Below are 24,234 nucleotides of genomic sequence, written 5' to 3'. Positions count from 1 at the left end.
AGCCCAATCTAAAAATTCTGAAGTTGAGTAGTCCCTAGGTACTTGAAACATCATATTCACAAGTTCAATATCTTTCCACAAAAGTTACTGGGAGTTACTCCACACTTCCCAGCTACTAACAAGCATTGTGTATGCCCACCAAGCTTCTGCGAAGACACTAAATTTACCAAAAAACACTCAATGCAGATAAATAAAGTCATATGAAAGATCAAGGTGCAATCTAGATCTTGATAAAATCATGCTGTCATGCAATTTGTTTTCATGCAAAGATCAGCAGTGAGCAAAGTGTTGTATGTCACAATGTCCTGGTAACACCCCCTTGACACCATTATATCCAAATACTCGATAGCTCTCACCATCTTCTTCTCTTTACAAAATCCATGCAGCAACGGGTTGTAGCTCAACAAATTTGGCGTGCACCCATGCTCCGGCATCTTCTCCAACACATCAATTGCACGCCCCAACAACCCTTTCCGGCACAAGAAATTGATCAGAATATTGAAAGTCACCACACCTGGGGAGCAACCCTTCCGAACCATGTCGGTCAACAGCTTCTCAGCATCCATCCACCGCCCTGTGCTGCACATACTTCTCAAGATAATATTGTGGCTTATAACATTCGGATTACACCCATAAGATGGCATATTGTTCAAGAACTTGATCGCCTCATCCAATCTCCCTTCCTTGCAAATCCCATTGATCAAAACATTATAAGTAACGACATCGGGTATGCAACCCTTCGACCTCATCTCATCCAAAAGCTTCATAGCCTGCCCCACGCCGCTACCCTTGCATGTAGCCTCGATTAAAATAGTGTAAGTGAAGACATCAGGGGTGCAGCCTCTCTGGAGCATACCGTCAAGCACCTCAAGTGCTTTCTTGAGCTTCCCTCTCTCGCACAAGCTCTGGAAGATGGTGTTGTAGGTGACGACATCGGGGCCGACGCTCATTCGGTTGAGAAGACGGAGAGCGTTGTCGGTCCCGCCGGATTTGCAGTGAAGAGGTGGATGGAGGAGAAGAATATTGTAGTAATTTTCACTAAAGAATGAAGAGGACTTTTCTCTATATTAGATTTCTTCAATTCTCTTCATTACAAAATGACTCAAATAACAACCCTTTATAAAGAGGATTTTACAACTCTTCAAGTAACCCTATACAAAATACGAAGAGTCATATTTATGAATGACACTTCGGTTTCATTCATGAAGAGGAATTCTAAGTAACTTTCATAGATAAGATAAAAGATTTTTTTTTGGAAACACAAATGTCTTAAATAATATCTCTTGAATCAATGCACAATTAAGTTTATCTATTTCCAACACCCCCCTTTAAACTTAATTGTCTTCCATCCTTCATACCAAGCAAATCTTTGAATTTGTTGAAGAGATCAACTCCAAGTGGTTTAGTAAAAATGTCCGCAACTTGATCATGAGTCTTCACATAAATAAGCTCCACATCTTTGTTCTTCACATACTCCCGGATTGAGTGAAAACGAACATCCATATGTTTGCTCCTTTGATGATAAACTGGATTCTTCCCTAAAGCAATTGCCGACTTGCTATCAATGTAAATTTGTGTAGCTTCATTTTGATCAATATTAATCTCCTTTAGCAAGCTCCTTAGCCATATTGCATGACTAACACATGAAGATGCCGCAACATATTCTGCTTCACAAGTTGAGAGAGTAACAATTGCTTGCTTCTTAGACATCCATGAGAATGCCGTATTACCCATAAAAAATACAAATCCGGAAGTACTTTTTCGGTCATCCAAGTCTCCACCCCAATCACTATCAGAATAGCCTTCAAGTTGAAAATTATTAGAATAAAAATAGAATAAGCCAAGGCTTAGAGTACCTTGAACATAACGTAGGATTCTCTTTGCCGCCTTCCAATGAGATGATTTTGGTTCCTCCATGAACCGACTCACCAAACCAACGCCATATAGTATGTCCGGTCTTGTACATGTCAAGTATCTCAAACACCCTACCAAGCTTTTGTAGAGTGTAGGATCAATCACCTTGCCTTCATCATTCTTGGACAATTTTACACCACAATCCACTGGTGTGTTAATAGGATTGCAATCTTCCATCTTGAACCTTTTAATCACTTCCTTTGCATAGTGCTCTTGGGAAAGAAAAATTCCATCTTCTAATTGATTCACTTCCAAACCAAGAAAATAGGACATAAGTCCCATGTCGGTCATTTCGAACTCTTTTGCCATTGCTTGTTTGAATTCTTTGATCAATTGTATAGAATTGCCGGTGAAAATAAGATCATCAACATATAATGAGACAAGTAATTTGTTCCCATCCTTCTCTTTGATATAGAGAGCTTGTTCATAGGGGCATTGAACAAACCCATTTGCCTTGAAATAAGCATCAATTCTTGAATTCCAAGCTCTAGGTGCTTGCTTCAAACCGTAGAGCGCCCTTTTTAATTTCAACACTTTGTTTCTTGTCCACTTCTGACATAACCTTTGGGTTGCTCAATGTACACTTCTTCATTCAAATAGCCATTAAGAAAGGTTGATTTGACATCAAGTTGAAAAATCTTCCATTTGTTTTGAGCCGCCAAAGAAATCACCAAGCGAATGGTCTCCATTCGAGCAACGGGAGCAAAAACCTCCTCATAGTCAATTCCGGCCTTTTGCTTGTAGCCTTTAGCCACAAGTCGTGCTTTGTATTTCTCCACTTCACCTTGTGGATTTCTTTTGACTTTGTAAACCCACTTTACTCCAATTGATTCAAGCCCACTTAGTAGAGAAGTAAGCTCCCATGTCTCATTTTTTTCTATGGCTTCTATCTCTTCATTCATGGCTTTCCTCCACTTCTTATCTTTGATAGCATCTTCAAAAGAAATTATTTCTTCATTAGCAAAAAGACAAATAAGATTTAAGGGAGTTGTCACCTCATATAAATCTTGAATGCTTCTTGTCTTTAATGGTGTTGAAACATCTTCAACCGATGAAGTAGGAGATGAAGGTGGTGTTGGAACTCTAATTTGCTCCTTGATCTGCTCTTCATCTTGTATCATCACCATGTTAGTGTTCCAATTCCAAACACCGTCTTCTTGAAACTCCACATCTCGGCTTACAATGACTTTCTTCTCCTTTGGTTCATAAAGTTTATAAGCTTTGGATCTTGCATTGTACCCGATGAAGATGCATGGTAAGCTTTTATCATCTAACTTGCTTCTCTTTTGATCCGGAATGTGTGCATAAGCTATGCACCCAAACACCTTCAAATAAGAGATATCAGGCTTGTATCCACTCCATGCTTCTTGTGGTGTTACTTCTTCCAAGTTCTTTGTGGGGCATCTATTAAGCAAATAGACCGCACAATTGACAGCCTCGCCCCAAAACTCCTTCGACAACTCCTTTGTTTTAAGCATGCTTCGGACCATGTCAAGTATAGTCCGATTTTTTCTTTCCGCGACGCCATTTTGTTGAGGTGAGTATGGAGCGGTCAAGGGCCTCCAAATGCCATGAGTTTTGCAAAAAGCTTCAAACTCCTTGGATGTGAATTCTCCTCCATGATCTGACCGCAACGCCTTGATAGTATAGCCACTTTGATTCTCCACCAAAGTTTTAAACTCCTTGAAAGCTTGAAATGCTTCTGACTTCTCCTTCAAGAGATACACCCATGTTTTCCTGCTAAAATCATCAATAAAAGTTAGAAAATAGCGACGACCTCCAAATGAGCTTGGAGTGATTGGCCCGCAAATGTCGGTGTGGATAAGTTGAAGTGGTGTTTTTGCTTTGTTGTGAGACTTCTTTGGAAAGCTCCTCCTTGAGTGTTTGCCAAGAACACACCCCTCACATATATTATTAGGGACATCAATATAAGGCAGCCCCTTCACCATTCTTTTACTTGAGAGAAGCTTTAGAGCACCGAAGTTTACATGTCCGAACCGCAAATGCCAAAGCCAAGATACATCCTTCATACATGCACTTAGACATTTGGCAACAATATGATTTATGTTTAATACAAACATGCGGTTATTTGACATAGGAACATGAGCAATCAATTTATTTTGTTTCCTTAGATAGAAGCTTCCTTCCTTTAGTTGCATATCAAATCCTCTCTCCAAGAGTTGCCCAATACTAAGAATATTGGTTTTCATATCAGGCACATAATAGACATTGGAAATAAATTGTTGGCTTCCATCTTTGAGTTGAATAAGTATCTTACCAATGCCCTTCACCTTTACCTTGGAAGCATCTCCAAATGAGACATGGCCATTCACCGATTCATCAAGCTCCATGAAAATTTCTTTGTGCCCCGACATGTGGTTACTTGCACCGGAGTCCAAGTACCACATATTTTGATTGATAGCATCTCCTCCTTTTCGTGCTAGTAGAAGCACGTCATCTCCATCATCTTCCTTTTTGACATAATTGGCTTTCTCATGAACTTGACTAGATTGATTAGAGTAGCACTCAAAAGAATAATGCCCAAATTTGTTGCAATTGTAACATTGAACTTGACCCTTGTCATACCTTCGGCCTCTACCTCTTTGTCCTCTTCCTCCACGATTTTGGTTGCCTTCCTCAATATTGTTGTGGTCACCACGGCCTCTACCATGACCATAAGATCCACCTCGACCTCTACCATGAACACGTCCTCGGCCACGACCACGGCCTCTTTGGCTACTTTCGCCTCTTGACTCCTCCTTTTTGTTATTGATGGAGAGCTTGCTTTGTAGAACTTGCTCCAATGGCTCTTGTCTTCTCTTTAGTATTCTTTGCTCATGGGCTTGAAGTGAACCCATAAGCTCATCTACCGTCATAGTGTCCAAGTCTTTGGACTCTTCAATGGCCACCACAACATAATCAAATTTGTGGTCCAAGGATCGTAGGATTTTTTCCACAACCCGATTATCATCAAGTGTCTCACCGTTCCTCCTCAATTGGTTCACAACGGTCAACACCCTTGTGAAATAGTCCGACACAACTTCGGACTCCTTCATTTGCAAAGCTTCAAACTCGCCTCTCAAGCTTTGGAGGCGAATCTTCTTCACCTTTTCTACACCTTTGTAAGAATTTTGTAAAATCTCCCATGCTTGCTTGGAATTGGTAGCACTAGCAACCTTCTCAAAAGCGGCCTCATCTAGGCCTTGGTAGATGAAGTAGAGAGCCTTCTTGTCTTTCTTCAAAGTCTCTCGTTGTTGCGCCGTAAGAATATCTCTATCTTCGACTTCTACATAGCCTCTTTCGACTATGTCCCAAATATCTTGAGATCCAAGCAACGCCTTCATTTGGATACTCCAATTTTCATAGTTGGTATTGGTAAGACGAGGAATGGGAAGCACTCCGGTAGCCATGATCTAGCTCTGATACCACTTTGAAGAGGTGGATGGAGGAGAAGAATATTGTAGTAATTTTCACTAAAGAATGAAGAGGACTTTTCTCTATATTAGATTTCTTCAATTCTCTTCATTACAAAATGACTCAAATAACAACCCTTTATAAAGAGGATTTTACAACCCTTCAAGTAACCCTATACAAAATACGAAGAGTCATATTTATGAATGACACTTCGGTTTCATTCATGAAGAGGAATTCTAAGTAACTTTCATAGATAAGATAAAAGGTTTTTTTTTGGAAACACAAATGTCTTAAATAATATCTCTTGAATCAATGCATAATTAAGTTTATCTATTTCCAACATGCAGTACCCGCCGATCATGACATTGTAGGTGATGACGTCGAGGGAGGCGCCGGAATTCTCGACGATGGCGAGCACCCGAGCAGCCTTCTTGGTCTTGCCGACGCGGCAGAAGCCGCGGATGAGGCTGGTGCAGGGGATGACGTCGGGGACAGCGCCCCGGCCCGCCATTCTCTCGAGAAAGGCAAGGCCTTTCTCCAACTCCCCGTTCCGGATGAGGCGGCGGAGTCCGTCGTTGCTCTTGAAGGCGTCGAAGTCGTCGGAGGGCCCGCCGTTGGCGAAGCGGTCGTTCCAGGTTCTGCGGCGCGCGGCGGCGCCGGAGACGGTGGAGATAGCTCGAACTCGGGGTTTTCTCCGGCTGGGACTGGTGGTTTCGGGGCGGGATTCGAAGCCGAGGAAAGAACTGAGGGAAGGGGAGGAGGGGATTGAGATGGGATAAAGGAGAACCCTAAACCTAGAATTGGGTGGGGTGGGGCTTTGGAGGGGATTGGGGGGCGCCAAAACATCCATTCTATGGAGGACTTACCCACTGTGTTCTTCTCTCTTGTGGTGGAGGTTATATCGATGGAAGAAACCTCGGATAACGTTGGATACGACTAGGAGAGAAGTAGAGAGAGCGGGAGGCGGGGTTTGGGGTTTTGGGTGGCGGGGGAACAAAGACATGGCCAGTCTTGATATTGTGGCCATGGTTCGCCCTCCTGACCATGATGGAACGGCTTAGCCATGCTACCGGGGAACACTGTATCGATTCGCATCCAGCACCGTCCACGTATGTGGATAGAAAGAGTGCGATAGAGAAGGGCCATTAGATCGACCATGTTGAATTCATTGCAATTTTCCAAATGCAACGCCTAACCCTCCCCCCTCGTCCCTTTAAGCAAGAGAGAAATAAAATATAAATGGTAATTTGGACCCAATTTCACAATGCAAACCCTAATCCCCTCGATCCCTAATCTCGTGAGTCTCTCTCTATGTATCAGTTACTCTCTCTCTCTCTTCTCCCCCCCTCTAATTATATACAAAAGATTTTAATTTCTAATTTAACTTAGTTTATTCCATGTCATTTCCATCTCATTTTGTTATTTTCCATGCCATTTTTAAAATTTTCATGTCATTTCGACATGGGCACTTTAATAAAATTGGATGCTAGTTCACAACAAGCCAGCATTGCAACAATTAATAAAATACTCCCCCCCCCCCCCAATGCAAAAAAGAAAAAGAAAAAGAATTTTTTTATCATTTAACCTCTTTTTGCTATTAAAAATTGAAATCTTCTTAAAGAGTCTCAAACTACTTTTTGGGCTCTTTGAATGACCTATAAGAATCATAGGACTCGATGTGGACCACTTTAATCACTGTAGTTAGTACGGAATAGGGTTCAAATCGAAATCCACTATAATGGAAAGCTAAAATCGTACCTCAAACTTCTAAAGGCTATAATTTGGTCATACGACGCTCAATTGGGATGTTCTTTTTTTTAAAATCAAATTAATTTTAGAGCTTATCATTTTTTATACAAAAAATATTTAAAAATTTATCAATATTTTGGACTTTAATTAAAAAAATTGTCAATACGCTAATTCCCATTTACATGCGGACGTCAAAGTGGGACGGCGGTGGATGGGGCATCTAATTCCGCCCATTCGTTGAGATGGGCTATAGACAGGATAGGGTAGGAGGGCACGGCCGTAATTCTCGCCAAAAGGAAATCCCGAGTCCACAGCTCTGTTTGCACCGCATTTTTATCTTAATTATTTTTTTAAAAAAATAAGTGCACAAATTTGAACGCATCAATTGGTGCCCGGTCGCTTCGTCATCCTATCTCATATAGTTGCACCAGTTTAAGTATAGGTCTCTTAACCTACTTGATCTAATAATTTTCTTATCTAGAGATGAGGATTGGCTGAATTCATAATTTTTATGTTGAAAATTAATTATAAAATTGGTAAAAAAGAATAAAATTGGTAACATATTGATAAATTCTGTTTTTAATATTACATTTGCTTCACATGGGCCTTGTAGAAGCCATGCATAATTTATTGCTACCGATGTTCTAAAACAATGCCTCGGACATTAATGAGGTCCGCCCGCAACGAAATGACCTGCAACTTCGGCGAACCTCCCCCCATGCTTTTCTGGCTACGAAGTGTCTATATATGTCCATGCCCATCTCCATGAATGGCTAACTCCACCATCCCCCCCCACATTCCTTCTGGCTCCCTTTATATATCTATTCCCATCTCCCTCAACTCATCCTGAATAATGCAAACCATGGAGCACTACGGTCCGGATGGTGATACGCACAGCCACCTTAACTCCCCTGAGCCTCCTCTTGATCTACTAGCGCCTTGGCTACCAGTTTTCCTCTGGGAAGATCGATCATTTCCACCATCTCCACCACCAGTCCCTAACGACGATTTTGGCCTTGCTTCCTATCAAACAGCTGTTCCAGCGCACGAGATCGTGCCGTCCCGCTACCTGCACTTTCCTGAGCCTCCCCTTGACCCACTAATAACGACTTGGCCATCATTCCCCTGGGAAAATGAATCATTTCCACCATCTCCACCACCAGTCCCCAGCAACGATTTTGGCCTTACTTCCTATCAAACAGCTGCTTCAGTGCAAGAGAACGAGCCGTCCCGGAGAGTCGACAATACCAAGTCCCTGATCAGAGAAACTGATTTGCTTCCGGAGACAGATTTTGGTAAGATACAAAAGAAAGGGTACTTTTATTTAGGGGAAACTAACTTATTTGGGGAAACTAATGTCCGGTCCATTCTTTGACCGGACTGAAATGTTTAATCCCTTGAACATAACTTTAACAACCGGTCCATATCCATTTCCAATGCATAATAAATTTTCATAAAAAGACCATAATGCCCTTCACCTCCTTCATCTTCATCTCCCCTTTGTTTCTTTCCCTGTTTTGAATCATATTCCTTCCAAGCCATCCCGTAAGGTCCGCGTGTGCCCGTTCCGTTTCTGCATCATCGGCTCCGATCTCCAGGCTAAGTGCGACTCCCTCTCCGCCGCCGTCTCCGCCGCCGCCCCCCTTGCCCTCGACCTCCACCCGTGCTTCTTCCCCACCGTCGCCGCCTGAGAGAGAATCCTGAGAAGAAAGGATCTCGGCCGCGCTCCACCGGCCACGTCGCCGAGCCACCGCCGGCCTCGGCACTCTTCCGGCGCTGCCAACCTCGTGGGAGGAGAAGGAGGGAGGAGAAGAAAGAAGAAAGAAGAAGAGGCATCGGGAAGAAGAGAAGAAAAAAGAAAAGAAAAAAAAGAAAAGAAAAGAAGAGAAAAGAAAAGAAAAGAAAAAGAAAGAAAAAAAGAAAAAAAAATAAATATATATATATATATATATATATATGAATGAACGAATAAATAAATAAATAATATACATGAGAATTGGGTACGCCTCATGAGGCTAGTTTTAAAACAATGGTAGTTTTATCATGGGGACTGTGATTTCCATAAGGAGTCAATTGGTCAACTGCTTTCTCCGGTTATCCCTTTATTTTTTTTTCTAATTGTCTTGATGATTATAGGCGGATCATCACAACTTAGTTCAGGTTATGTTACTGGAACTGAAGGGAGGGGTGGTCTCACCGGTTCCAGGAAGACTGGACTCGCAGCCCAGGTACTCAATTATCAGATGCAATCTATGCACTTGGCATTTACGTGCCAACAAAAATTCTAGTCTAACTAAAATAGGTCCCTGGACGCTTGAAAAACTCGCACGAAGATGAATAGCTATCTTAGAGCAATGCTTCAGTAACTCGTATGCCCGAGTTAATTTTCTATCAGGATGGCACGACACAACGCCACATGTTCCAGCGATTTATTATTTATTACAGTGAGTAATCTGAGTTTGGGCAACCTTCTTCCTAACTTTTACCGTCCGTTGTTGTGTGATATCTTTGCAGAGGGAGCGGACGAAGAATATCACTAGGGAAGAGCTACAACAGTGTTTCGACCTTCCCAGAGAACGCGCTGCACGGAAGCTCAACTTGTCGGTAACAACGCTCAAAAAGCTCTGCCGTAAACATCGCATACCACGCTGGCCTTATAGACGACCAGGTTCTCTCTATCTCTCTCTCTCTCTCTCTCAACTTGTTGTCGCCATACTATTTTATACCCATTGCCTAGAAGAAAAATCCGACTTATACCCCTGTATGGACTTCATGACAGGACAACTTAAGTGACGACGCTTGGACTGCATGTGCTTCACCTGGAGACTCTATTGGCTCGACTACTAAGTGCAAAGTTTAAGTTTGAAGGCTCTCGGGTTTTCTATAACCCTGTTGAATAATATATTTCAGTTGGTTACCTCTCTTCGGTTTTCTAGAGTGCAGCACATAATCCGGGAGGCCAACTGTCTGACTGATTTGACTAGCAGGTTGCAAGCAGGAACTGGAGGTATTTGGAGATTTTGGTTGAAATAGACTCAATGGGCTGTGGGCATTCGAGACATATGTGTAGTATTTTTCTCTTTTGCTTTGTTTTGCTTGTCCTTTCTTTACGCTCACCAAAAAAAATCTTTCACGGTTTGACATCCCCTACTGGATTAGAGGAAAAATGCGTTAGAAAAAAGGAAAATAAAATATAAGATAAAAAGTAATAAGAGGATTAAGCCAAGAGAAAAGGGGCTTGATCACAAATGACCAATAATAAAATATAATTATGCGATTAATTTTTTTTTCTTCCCCACATCAAAGGGATTTTGATGGACGGTAAAAATGGTAAGTTTGGGTTCTGACTTCTGAGAGGGAGAGACAGGCTGCCCTAGTAACCCCTGTGGACCATTTGGGCCAAAATCTTCTCGGCGTGCGTCAAATGCCTTTTGTTATACCTACTTTTCGAGATAATATTATGGCTTCTAAAATTTTCGATTACACCCATATAATGGCATATTATTCAAGAATCAAATCCAATTCCTTCCAATCCATATGAATTTGGCATTCAACCATGTTCTAGCATCTTCTCCAAAATATTAGTTGCATGCCCGAAAGTTGTTCCCAACGATAGAAAAAGATATGAGAATGTTTAACGTAATATTACCACACTCAGTGAGCAATTCTTCAAGATCGCATCAACAAACAACTTCTCAGCATCCACCAACCATTTTGTGCTTCACATATTTCTTAAGATAACATTGTAGCTTCAGTGTTCAGATTATGAGTGCGGTCTAGGTTCTCTTCGCATAGTGTATTGTATTGAGATTAGAAGAGGAAAAAATTGATATGACTCTACCACAAAAAAAAAAAAGGACACATCAAGCCCAATTTTATTTGGTCAGGTCTAGATCAATAAATTCTTTAATTAGAACGAGATATATGGACAAAATTTTCTAATCCAAATTTTAAATAAATCAAGCATGGGTTAGAGCATTGTCCCAAGTTGGATCTTAAAGGTAGTATTTTATTTGAAAATTATGATCAGATTAAAGCATTATCCTAGTTGGTTGCCCAATTTCGAATTAGGTTGAGCGTAGGTCATAAGTTTTTTTTGTACTAATTAAAATTTTATGATGGTCAAATTCTCTGGGTAGCCAATTAGTGAGCGGCAGGAATAGAGGAAGCGGGCTGCGATGGAGACGGTGATGCACCGTCGGGGCCATTGTCAGCTGGCATCCCAATTTTATTTGATGAGGTCTCAATCAAGAAATTTTTTAATTAGAATGAGATATATGGAACCAAATTTTTTAATCTAAATTTTAAATAAACCGAGTATGGGTTAGAGCATTCTTCCAACTTGGATCTTTAAGGTAGTATTATCGCAATTGGTTGCCCAATTCTAAATATATATTTTTGTACTAATGAAAAGACTCTGCTGCATCCACGTAACGATTAGAATGACTCTGCCCCACGTGACCCACGATCTCATTTGCAGCGCGAGCTCCAGTAACGGGAAAAAAGATTCCAACTTCTAGGGTTCAAACAGCCTCGGAATCTCCACTAGCTTTCCACTTTAGTCCGTATCCGTCACGCTCGATCGATGGGTTCCGTCTCCGGTGAAGCGGAGTCCGAGCGCCCACTCCGTGTCTTCTTTATCCCCTCCTTCGCGACGGGCCACATGATCCCCTTGTTCGACATCGCCCGACTTTTCGCCGCCCGCACGTCGACTCCACCGTCATCCTCACCCCGGCCAACGCCGCCCTCGTCCAGCCCACCGTCAACCGCGCCGCCGCCGCGGGCCTACCCCTCCGCCCCCTCCTCTACACCTTCCCATCCGCCTCCGCCGCCCTGCCCCCCGGCGTTGAGAACATCAGCGCCCTCCACCCCTCCGAATGCCATAAAATCGACGCCGCTTCTCTTCTCACCCGCCCCGACCACGACCGCCTCCTCCGCCTCCACCGCCCCGATGCCGTCGTCGTCGACAACCGCTTCCCCTGGACCACCGCCATCGCGCGCGACCTCGGCGTCCCCCTCCTCTCCTTCCACGCCCTCGGCCTCTTCCCCGTCTGCGTCATGGGCGCCTTCCGCTGCCTCTCCCACCTCGATCGCTGTCTCCAGCGATGACGACCCCTTTCTTGTCCCTTACGTTCCCCACCCCATCCATATGGTCCGGCGCGAGCTCCCCGACTTCCTCCGCGGCGACAGCCCCATCACCGCCGCCATGGACGACCTCAGTGAAGGCGAATCCGGAAGCCTCGGCGTCGTTTTTCAACAGTTTCGCCGAGATCGAGTCCGCCCTCGCCGACCTCTACTTCAAAGTCGACCGCAAGCAGTCCTGGTTCGTGGGCCCCGTCGCGCTCGCCTCAGCCAACGCCGGTGACCTCGCCGCCCGCGGGGGCGCCGACCCAGCCGCCGCTGCCAACCGCGAGCGCTGCCTCTCCTGGCTTGGCACCAAGAAACCAAAATCGGTGGTGTATGTTTGCTTCGGAAGCTGGAGCCACTTCTCCGGCGAGCAACTGAAGGACATGGCATTGGGGTTGAAGTTGGCCTGGCACCCGTTTGTTTGGGTGGTGAGGGAGGCCGCCGGCGAGGGGTGGATGCCGGAGGGGTTCGAGAGGCTGTTGGAGGGGGGGTCTGGTGATAAGGGGATGGGCCCCTTAGGTAGTGGTTCAGCCGCGAGATGGTGAAGCAAATATTTTTCCATCTTTAGTAGGAGCTAAATCATCTGAACAAGAGAAGATATACCTATAGTAGGGTTGAATCGGAAAGCAAAATCGCATGCCAAGTTTCTAAATGACAAATTTTGGCCATACGATGGCCGATTAAAATGATCTTTTTCTTTCTAAAATTGAATAGCTTTTTGAGATCTACATTATAATCTCTTAAGAGTTTAAAAGGGCTAAAATTTTATTATTTGAGCCCTAAAATGAACTACTCAAACCGAATTTTTTTTTTTAATCGAACGTATTTTCTAATCCGAGAAGAATTCAATAGAGTGATTTAAAGCAAAGTTGACATGGAAGCCGAGATCTACTTCTTATAGAATTTTAACTTTTTCGAGTTTATTTCTACTAATCATATTTATTTCAAAAAAAAAAATCTTTCACGGTTGGATCTGCCCTACTGGATTAGAGAAAAAAAGCATTAGAAAACGAAAAATGAAATATAAGATAAAAAGTAAAAAGAAGATAAGTCAAGAGAATAGAGAATTAATCACAAATGACCAATAATAAAATATAATTATTTGATTAATTTATTTTTTTCTTTCTTGCCCACATCAATGGGATTTTGATGGGCGGTAAAAATGGTAAGTTCGAGTTCCAGAGGGAGAGACAAGCTGCCCTATGTAAAAATTTTAGAAAGTTGTCCTAATAACCCCTGCAAAGCATTTGGGTCTCAGCGTGCATCAACTGCCTTCTATTATACCTACTTTTTAAGATAATATGATGCTTTCTAACATTTTGGATCACACCCATATGGAATTTTTCCCCGGACAGCAAATTAGTGAGTGGTAGGAATAGGGGAAGTGGGCTGTGAAGGAGATGGTGATGGGAAAAATTCCTTGCTCTGGTTGTTTTGGTCTCGTTGACCGGGATAGCTATAAATGGGCCTACTGTAATCTGTCCTTGTTTAGCCGCAGCATTATTTACTGTAATCTTCTTTGGAGTCATGCTTTAAACAAACACATTGATAGCGTACTTCTGCTTCATATGAGGGTCATTTCATAAAATATGTTAGATGGACTTTAAGATATACATGATATCCTACTACACAATTCTTTCTAAATAAAGTAAGATTAAGGGAAAAGTTAAGACCATAAATTTTGAATAACGTTTTATCTAAACTAACTCTTGTCGGGAGAAAAGAAAGGAGACCTACCTGCATTACAATTATTTAAATCAATATCTTTCGAGATGCACCATCCAGGAAATCAAACATAAAACATCAAGTTACTAAAGAAAAGGGGCATGACCACTAAAGCAAACCCTATTTCACCTTTATATAATCCAACTTTCAGCCTTGCGATGATACTTCTTCTTCCCTTTTATTCTCTCTTTTGGGAGGATGTAATCTTCATTCCATTAATCAATTTGAGCCCCAGACTATTCCCTTAAAAGACAAAAAGAAAAAAAAACTTCCGCCTCTATGATAAGCAACAGTAGAAGTTTGAAGATAAGCCAACACGCTTGCCGGCTCCTCCACATTTTCACATATCATCCTAAGCCATCAAAAGACCACTTTACTGTATAACAACAGATCTTTGATGCTATGTCATACAATTCTTGCATTGATAAGTATGTCTTGTATAAAATGGTTGAAGATACGCGCATGACATAAGCCTTAATAACTTCTTCGACTGATTAATTCGATCGCAGTCGTCCATCATTATCCCTCACTCAGCCATCTGCATACCAAATTCCATGCAACATTTATTAGTTGATAAGATTATGACTCACCTATATATTCTTCTCTCTTGATTGAAAAAACAGTCATAAAATTAGTCATGTGCATTACATGCACAAAATTACTTTTAGCAGGTCGGTAAGACATTGTAGCATTTGGTTGTTGCTCCATTCATAGAAGTCATTCAACAAAGTAGTATTTTCCTGTTGCTCCATTCATTAGCCCCAGATAAGTAATTTTCTTATGTGCGAAACGAGGCAAGGTAACTATTAAAATGGTAGGAGTCACTTGGCCATGACTTGGATAGGCATGCGCAATTCCATTCAACCAGAAACAAAAGAAGCCTTATCACCTGCAGAGGCATCAAAAGAACCTCCAGGCCCAATAGCCCAATCCAAAAATATCAAAGATCGAATATTTGAACTCAGATTTTAGGCCCATGGGAAAACTACCACCCAGAGTTCTAAAACCTGATTAGGTTCGATCCGCCCTAGGCTTAAGTGGGCCAACAGAAGCCTATCGGACCAGGACAGCCCAAAAGAAGCCCAAGCATGGACCAGGTCTGGGCCTGGTTTCAATCGTAGGCTGAATCTAGGCCTCCACCAGTCCAGCCCAACCCAGTAAGAATTAAATAAAGACAGAGGCAACATTCTTAGTGGGGACAAATGCTCCAGCTTTAGCATGTGTAATCCAAGCTAGGAGCCGTCTACATAAGCAGCGTCATCATTTGGCTTCTTCACCTGAGGATTAATTAGAAGCATCTCCATATAAAACACCGCCAGACCCCACAGATGCTGCTTAAAGCTAATCAGATATTCTATCATTACTCATATAAAATAAAAATATATAAATAAAACCATCTTTATCCGCTAAATAACAACTCGAACAAATCGCTGAATTCATCAGTAACCATCACTAAGCAACAATATCCAGTGCTCCTCATAGAACAATGCCGAGGAAGAAATCAGTATAAAAGACACCCTTACCACTAGTTTCTCCCTCTTCCCTTTTCTTCAATTCATTGTTACTGTACACCAAGTTAAGCAGAAACCATAAGCATCCAGCAGAAGGATCAGCAGATTAAACAGAGAAAGATACCGACCATGTATGTGGATAGAAAGAGTGCAATATAGGAGGGCCATTAGATCGACCATGTTGAATTCATTGTAATTTTCCAAATGCAAATCCTAATCTCTCCTCGCCCTTTTAAGCAAGAAAGAAATGAAATGGAGACGCTAATTTGGACCCAATTTCGCAATGCAAATCTCTTTAGTGCAAACCCTAGTCCCCTCGATCTATAATCTCATGAGTCTCTCTATGTATCAGTTTCTCTCTCTCTTCTCCTCTTCTAATTATATACAAAAGCTTTTAATTTCTAATTTAATTTAGTTTATTCTATGTCATTTCCATCCCATTTTTATTATTTTCCATGTCATTTCCACATGGGCACTTACTTTGACAGCAAAATTGGATGCCAGTTGACAACAAGTTTGGCATTGCAACAACTAATAAAGTACTGCCCCCCATTACAAAAAACTGAAATGATACGCTGTATTTTGAAAAAATTGCAAAAACATAGGAATTTTTTTATCATTTAATCTTTTTTAGCTATTAAAAATTGAAACCTCTTTTAAGAGTCTCAAACTACTTTTTTTTGCTCTTTGAATGACCTAGAAGGAATTATAGGACACGTTGTGAACTACTTTAGTTACTATAAGCGGTACAAGATAAGGTCCAGGAGTAAAATCCACTATATTGAAAAGTTGAAATCGTACATCAAACTTCTAGAAGCCACAACTTGGCCATACGACGCTCGATTGGGATGATCATTTTTTTTTTAAATCGAATAACTTTTAGAGCTTATAATTTTTTTATATAAAAACATTTTGAAATTTTATTAATTATTTAGACTTTAATTAAAAAAGAAACTGCCAATACGCTAATTTCCATTTAGATGCGGACGTCAAAGTGGGATGAAGGTGGATGGGGCATCTGATCCCACCTGCTCGTTGAGATGGGCTACGGGCAAGATAGGGCAGGAGGGCATGGCCGTAATTCTCGCCTAAAGAAAGACCATGTAAGACCCCGCAGCTTTATTTGCACTGCATTTTTATTTTAATTTTTGAAAAAAAAATGGATTTTTTGTATGAATACCCTTCTAAATATCAGATTTTGCGTGAATACCCTTTCAAAATTAATATTTACATGTATATCCTTGTTAAATTCTGTTATTGTACGAATATCTTAATATAACGATTGTTCTAACGGTGCTAAAAAAATTATAATTATATTAATTAAAAAAAATTTAAAATGTGAAATGACGTTATAATCCCCACCTCACTCCACCCTCACTCCACCAACCCCCCGCCCCCCTTGGGCGGCGCGTCTTCCCCAACCCCTGCGAGCCCCGCCCCCCGCGCCCCCCCCCCCCCCCCCCCTGCCCCGCCGTCACCCCCCCACCCCCCCACCGCGGCGCCCGGCTTCCCCACCCCCCGCAGGCTTCCCCCCCGCCGCCTGGCTTCCCCATCCCCCCCCCCACCCCCCCGGGCTTGCTCCCCGCGGCGCCCGACTTCCCTACCCCCCGCGGGCTTCCTTCCCACGCCCCCACGGCACCCCCCCCCCCCCCCCCCCCCCCCGGGGCAGCGCGTCTTCCCCAACCCCCGCGAACCATATCGTCAATCCGACCCCAAAAGAAATTGGCGCTCAAGAATATCGATTCCCTCTTTGGGGCCCAGCGTTGGAACATCTATATGCTCCAAGGTACTCGCGTAAACGAAGGGAGAAAACCATTCCGCCATAATAATTGGCGACCGGGATGCACCATATTGGCATTGGCATCTTTCTGGTGTCCCCGTCGGTGCAACGTAGCTAAAGCCTCCCCCTCCGTCTTCTTCCCGGTACAACTTTGACGAAGCGACCCCCTTCTTCTTCTGGCGTGTATCTATATAGTGCATTAAATGGCTACCTCAACTCATCCTGAAAAAGCCCAACCATGGACGACTCAGAGCCCTACGATCCGGATGGTGATACGCACCGCTACCTTTACTTGCCTGAGTCTCCCTCTGATCCACTAATATCGTCTGGGCCAACATTCTCTTGGGAATATGAATTATTTAGGCTATCTTCACCACCCTTCCCCAACAACGATGTTGGCCTTATTACTTCAAATCAAGCAGCTGCTCCAATGCAAGCAAACGTGCCGTCCAGGACCATCGACAATAACGAGTCGCTGATCAGAGAATCTGACTTGCTTCCGGAGACAGATTTTGGTAAGATACAAAAGAAAGGGTAGTTTTATTTATCATGAGAATCGGGTAAGCCTCACGAGGATATATAGTTTTGAAACAAGGGTACGTAGTTTTATCATGGTGACCATGTGATTTCCATAAGGAGTCCATTTGTGATCTGTTTACTCTGGTCATCCCTTCTTGTTTTTTTTTTTCTAATTCTGTTTTGATGATTATAGGCGGATCATCACAACTTAGTTCAGCTTATGCTACTGGAACTGAAGGGAGGGGTGCAGGTCTCACCGGACCCAAGAAGAAGAAGACTGGAATCGCAGCACAGGTAGTTAATTATCAGACGCAATCTATGCACTTGGCATTGACCAACAAAAATACTAGTCTGACTAAAATAGGTCAATATGGACGCTTGAAAACATCGCTCGAAGATGTGGAGCGCACGTGGCTCTAGCTATCTTAGAGCAATGCTTCATTAACTCGTTTGCCCGAGTTTTCTACCAGGGTGGCACGCCACAATGCCACATGTTCGAGCGATTTATTATTTATTATAGTGAGTAATCTGAGTTTGGGCAACCTTCTTCCTAACTTTTACCGTCCGTTGTTGTGTGTCTCTCCTTGCAGAGGGAGCGGACGAAGAATATGACTAAGGAAGAGCTAGAACAGTATTTCGACCTTCCCAGAGAACGAGCTGCACAGGAGCTCGGCATATCGCTAACAACGCTTAAAAAGCTCTGCCGCAAATATGGCATACCATGCTGGCCTTATAAACGACCATAAATAAGGTAGATAGATCACGTCGTCATTGTCCTGTCATGTGGTCCGTAAATGGAAATAAACCTAAGTGACAACGCGGACTGCACGTGTATCAAATATTTATTAAACGTTCTATGGAAATAAGTCCGGGTATTATATATCGAAATCTTGTTCCTGGTGAAGGCACGGAATAATTTTTGTTTGGCTACAATTCTTGAACTAGCTACCGGTGATGGGTAGAATTCCTACGCTTGTTTACGTCTCTCTCTCAATTCTGTTTTATGTTCGATCATCAATGCCTCTTTACCTGCGTACAAATTGTGCTGTGCGATCTGACTATTATTGCCAGGATTCAGAGGTATTTTAAGCTGTTCTTTTGGGGTCATGAAATCGGTCGAAGGGGCGCTCATTTAAATTTCTAGAAAATAATTTGTATAGTATTTGTTGCTTTGTTTTGCTTGTCTTTTCTTTACGCTTACCAAAAAAAAAATCTTTTCCGGTTTGGCCTCCCCTACTCGATTAGAAAAAAAAACACTAGAAAAAAAAAATGAAATATAAGATAAAAAGTAAAATATATTTTATTTATAATATTTTTAATTTTATTTTTTAAATTTTATTATTTTTCTATTATCATCAAATTATATTTCGATTTTTTATCTTCCTATCATTGTGCGAATATTATTCTTGTATAATATTAATAACGAAAAATAAATACTTTTGTAATATATAAATAATAAATTATATTAATAATATCGTTATAAATGTCTGATAGGATGAGAGAGGAGGCAATAGGAATACGAGTGCATCACCATCCAACGCGGTTGCTGCCCGGTTCTTATCCTTGTCAATCCGATTCCAAAAGAAATTAATTGACCATGCGAAGGAGCCGCGACCACCTACAAACAGTTGCTTGGATAAGAAGACAATGTAAAAAAAAAAGGGCCCAATGGGTGGTGGAGAGGATGCACGAAAAGAGGGCCATATGCTAGGCTCACCACATCATCTATCGTAAACAAAGGGACGAAACCATGCTAACTAAAGTTGTGCCCGATCACTCGGAGCAGTGGGTTACGTTAACGAAGTTACTTTCTATTTGGATGTATCCAAACGCATGAGCCAATTAATCGTTTAGAAAAAAAAAAAAAAAAATCTTCACAACAGGGCTGCAGCCGCTACGACCAAACTATCGCGTTGTATATATGATTGCACCGAGCGGTTTCTTCTGCCTAGAAACAACTCTGGCGAAGCTACCCGTTCTTCTCCTGGCCAGCCATTCCCATCTCCATTAAGGGCTACCTCGACTCATCCTGAATAGTCCAAACCATGGACTACTCAGAGCACTACGATTCGGATGGTGACACGCATCGCCACCTTGACTCCCCTAAGCCTCCCCTTGATCCACTATCGTCTTGGCCACCATTCCCCTGGCAAGATGAATCATTTTTACCATATCCGCCACCAGTCCCCAACAACAATTTTGGCCTTACTTCCTATCAAGCAGCTGCTCTGGGATATCCAATTAACCACACTGCTTACCTATAAGATATCATATTGCATGTGGATGGAAAAGGTTGTCAACTTATCATTCCACGACTACGTATGCAGCCTGTGTAAAATTGTCCAGCTGCATATACAACATTCTTTGCATTGTGGGGCCATCCATACAGCCCTTTATTATGCGGACCTAAGTAGATGGAGGGGGTACAAGCTGATAGATAGGTCACACATAGATTTGAAGTGGGGCAAGTACACGAATTAACAATATTAATATGTTCCTTATGTTATAACCATTGCTATTATTTATAAAGTACTATGTAATAAGAACTACTTGTTAGTTGTCGTTATTGCTGTTGTTCTTAAAATTGCTGCTATTTATCAAGAAAAATATTACTATAATTATTATTGTTTTTATTATATGTGGTATATTTATTTATTTTAAATAGTTTAAAATACTAACTACTTATAACTAGTTGCATGCTTCAAGTGCCTTTTTTTAAAGCATTGTGTGGAAGTATCTTTTCATTCCTCAATTCCTTCATTTTTTTTGGCCATAACATCTAGCTCTTAATGGACCTTCTGACTTATACCATTTTCTGCTCCCATGTATTTGCTGATCTGTATATACCCTCATCTTCTCATGAGCTCAACGTATCTATATACATCACTATATGCTACAAGTTTAGCACGACCAATTTCGTGCAACTACACTAAAACAAAAAAAATATTAAGTAATAAACATGAATTGCATGGAGCCAAGGTAAAGAAAGTATGTCAATATGATTAGTAAAGGGAAAAAATGATACCTCTTGATCCATGCAACATTGCAAGTTTCGGAAACGGATATCACGACATATACCTATCCCAATACGCCCTACATCTGCACCAATCTTCCACATCAGTTATTTGAAATATATGGGATTCTTAAAAAAGAAACCAAATATACAGTTATTGCATCCTCAAATCTATAATTATAAGAGAAACTCTAGAAGAAATAATGAACAACAATCTGATGGAACATAAGATATATAATGATTTAATTTTAGATAATTCTAATATTGGCATTGTAGCTTTAGATGATTCAGAAAATTAGCCACCTCAAGCGTCAAGCTTTTATCCTAATTATCTCTCAAGTCCTTGACCTAAACCAAATAAGGTTGGATAGTGGATTTATTACTTCAAATGTTATTTTCAGAAGATCAATTTTGTTTCCACTGGAAGAAATCCACATCAAGAATCATCTATATGCTGATTTGTTTTTTTGAGATGTTATATGCTGACATATTCAAAAGTATAACTTTATCTGATTTGGAATGTGGTCTCAAATTATTCAGGAGTTCACTGATTATTGATAAAGCATTAGATGGTTGGAGGTAAGGGCCATATGTTATTCTCCAATTCATCGCGACCTTTTCTCAAAAAGAGATAGAACGCAAATAGCTAATCTTAAGTTTGTCTAGATTAGTAATCAAGCATAAAATGTTCATCTAGCATTTTACTTGGGGTACTTGGTGCAAACTCAAAGAAATCGAAGCAAGATAATTGAATAATGTAACAGCTGTGAGATACGGGCTGAAGTCAGCAGCCCCAGCCGACTTCAGCCCAACTCTTCTTTTGGGAAGAGCCGGAACAGAGAATCGCGATGGCGATCCTCTCCGGCTCCTCCGGGGACAAATGGGGCAAGGGCGCCGTGGGTATCCCGCGACACCCCCCCTCCGGTCAATCTGCAGCCAACCGCGGCCACGGATTTCGCTCGACCGCCGCGATTTTCACGGCGGAGAGCCGTTACAAGGGGATGATAAAAAACCCTATTTTTTCCTAGGACCACCTCCAAATCCTCTTCCTCTCCTCCCTTTCCTCCCTCTCCTCCCTCTTCTTCCTCTATTCTTACCTCCCAAGTAGGATAAGTCGGGGTAAGGACTTCGTAAACCTTACGACTCTTCCTTCATAGTATAACATCACTTTTTTTAGAATGTGCCATTCTTTCAACTGGCCGGGCGAATCGAAGTTATCTTCCGGTCAACTATCCACCCAGTCTCTTCCTTCTCCTTGTTTGAGGAAGATAAAAGAGGCATTGGAAGAGGAACTCTTGACATCGAAAGCAATAGGAGCGAAGTGAGCGCTTGGTTGCCCTGAGTTGAACTTTTTTGTCACACCCTAGATCGTGCTCAGCTTGACATCCGATCCAACCTAGTAGTAAGCGATCCGCCAAAAGCAACCAAAATATTCCGACCAGCGTGTCTTTCTGACCGAGCGCCGTCCGGATTCCTCTCGCGGCCTTCCCCTATTCCGAGATCCATCTTCTTGGTTCTGAGCACTGCTATCGCTGCCGCTTGTCCACCAGATTGAGCAGCTTTTGTGGCCAGGATCTGCCTCTCCGCCACTCGCCGGTAAGCCCTCGGCCCTTTTTGCTCTTCGATCTAGTCGAATCAAGCATAACTTTTCTCCCTTTGTTTTGGCCCCAAACCGAGACCACTCTCGGTCTCTTCCTCCCCGTCAGTCGCCACCGCAACCGCCGGCCGCTGGCGGCCGGCTGACCATCGACCGAGGGATAGCCTCCGACCACCCAGCCGGCCCTCTCCCTTCTCCCGGTTCCCACCTCCCCTGCCCATGGGGAGTTCGGTGAGGAAGAAGGCCCATTATTGGCCGTGAGCAGTACGATGGGCCCATTGGGCCCTGCTCACCGTGGGCCCCACTTGGGCTCGGTTCAGCTTAGTTGGGCCCTATTTGGGTCATACCCTTGTGGGCCCAACTTGGGTCTAGTCCAAATCCGAAATTCGAAAATTCGAAACCTGAAACCTGAATCCAAAATCCGAAACCCGAAATCCAGTTCAGACCCGAAATCCGAAACCCGAACCCATTTGGCCAATAAATAGAATTTTGCAGTGAAGCACGAATCTCATCGTCAAAACTGATTTCTATTGATTCCAACTGAGCCGTGAGTCCATTGAAGTCGTTGAGATACTCAACCACGCTACCACCATTCTTCATGCGCAGATTGAACAGCCTTTTCATGAGAAAGACTTTGTTTGATGCCGATGGTTTCTCATACATCTTCGACAATGTTGCCATCAAATCCATCGTCGACTTTTCGTTTTTTATATTGAACGCAATCTATGGAGAGAGAGTTAACCTGATTGTGCCAAGCGCCTTCCGATCAAGGACTTCCTAATCCGTGTCGGACATCCTTGCTGGTTTCTGTGCCTTTCCTCCAAGAGGTAAATAGAGATCCTTCTGGTAAAGGTAATCCTCTATTTGCATCTTCCAGAATCCGAAGTTCACACCATTGAACTTTTCGATCTGCATCTTGCCTTCGCTCGCCATGTGTAACAAACCTTGCACTCTGATACCAGTTGTTGGGAGAGCAGGGGATATGCCCTAACCAAGGAGAGCCCGTAATCCCCAGCAACTTCGATAACCTGTTGGGGAGGACAATCCTAACACGGAATTGCAGGATCTTACACCTTGCACGAGACGAAAAATAATACGAAACAAATCGCTATGGAGGACAGTTAACACGACACACCAGAATTTACCGAGGTTCGGCAAAACTTGCCTACTTCCTCAAGACCGCTTGATTCTATCGCAGTAGAACAATTACAATGGAGAACACAATCTCGAGTCAATCACAAACTGATTGCTCGAGCAAAGGAGAAACAACCTTCTTCCATTTACAAGAGAAAAACTCTTCACCTCAATCTCTCACGGGCTTAGGGCTTTCTCTCTATCACGTTGTAACCCTAGCTGCATAGTGCGAGTCGACTCTAGATTGCGCGAGTCGACTCTATCAGGCGAGATAGAAACATCCAAAATCTGGACAAAACTCGAGTCGACTCCGCCAAAGCGCGAGTCGACTCCCGCACAGTGCGAGTCGACTCCAAATTGCGCGAGACGACTCTCTCAGACGAGACAGAAACATCCGAAATCTGGATAAAACGCGAGTCGACTCTGGCACAGTGCGAGTCGACTCCGGCACGGTGCGAGTCGACTCCGGCACGGTGCAAGTCGACTCCTGGACTGCTGGGGTCGATTTCACTGCTGCTGAAAAAACCTGTAGAAGCTTTCTACATCCAAGATTTCGATCCGGAATACATCCATGTGCAATCTGAAACACCTTGGGTCTCCACACACTCCAACAAATTTTATCATCATCAATTAAAGAAAAGAAGATAGAAATCATACTTTTGTAATTTTTTATTTTTTAAAATATAAAATTATATTAAAAAATTAAAACTATAAAATATACATAATATATGATTACATTTTTACTATAATA

At 42.4% G+C, this 24,234-nt stretch overlaps 1 protein-coding gene and 1 pseudogene across 1 annotated transcript; one reads left to right on the top strand and one right to left on the bottom strand.

Annotated features, from left to right (window-relative positions):
* Positions 1-221: 221 nt before the first annotated feature.
* Positions 222-1,017, bottom strand: LOC148703320 (uncharacterized). The gene has a single exon (XM_088721420.2). The coding sequence runs from the start codon at positions 948-950 to the stop codon at positions 237-239; it is 714 nt and encodes a 237-aa protein (XP_088577546.1). The 5' UTR covers positions 951-1,017; the 3' UTR covers positions 222-236.
* Positions 1,018-11,662: 10,645 nt separating this feature from the next.
* Positions 11,663-12,723, top strand: LOC120111753 (putative UDP-glucosyl transferase 73B6; annotated as a pseudogene).
* Positions 12,724-24,234: the final 11,511 nt, after the last annotated feature.

The sequence above is a fragment of the Phoenix dactylifera genome, chromosome 5, assembly GCF_051530095.1.
Source record: "Phoenix dactylifera cultivar Ajwa chromosome 5, Ajwa_hap1_PhDact_Kaust_v1.1, whole genome shotgun sequence".
In the NCBI taxonomy this organism is placed as follows: domain Eukaryota; kingdom Viridiplantae; phylum Streptophyta; class Magnoliopsida; order Arecales; family Arecaceae; genus Phoenix; species Phoenix dactylifera.
The sequence above is the reverse complement of the archived record's forward strand: the minus strand, read 5'-3'. Positions and strand labels throughout refer to the sequence as shown.

Bases quoted from the DNA above. Each gene is read 5' to 3' on its own strand.
- LOC148703320 (XM_088721420.2), bottom strand. From the start codon at position 950: ATGAGCGTCGGCCCCGATGTCGTCACCTACAACACCATCTTCCAGAGC.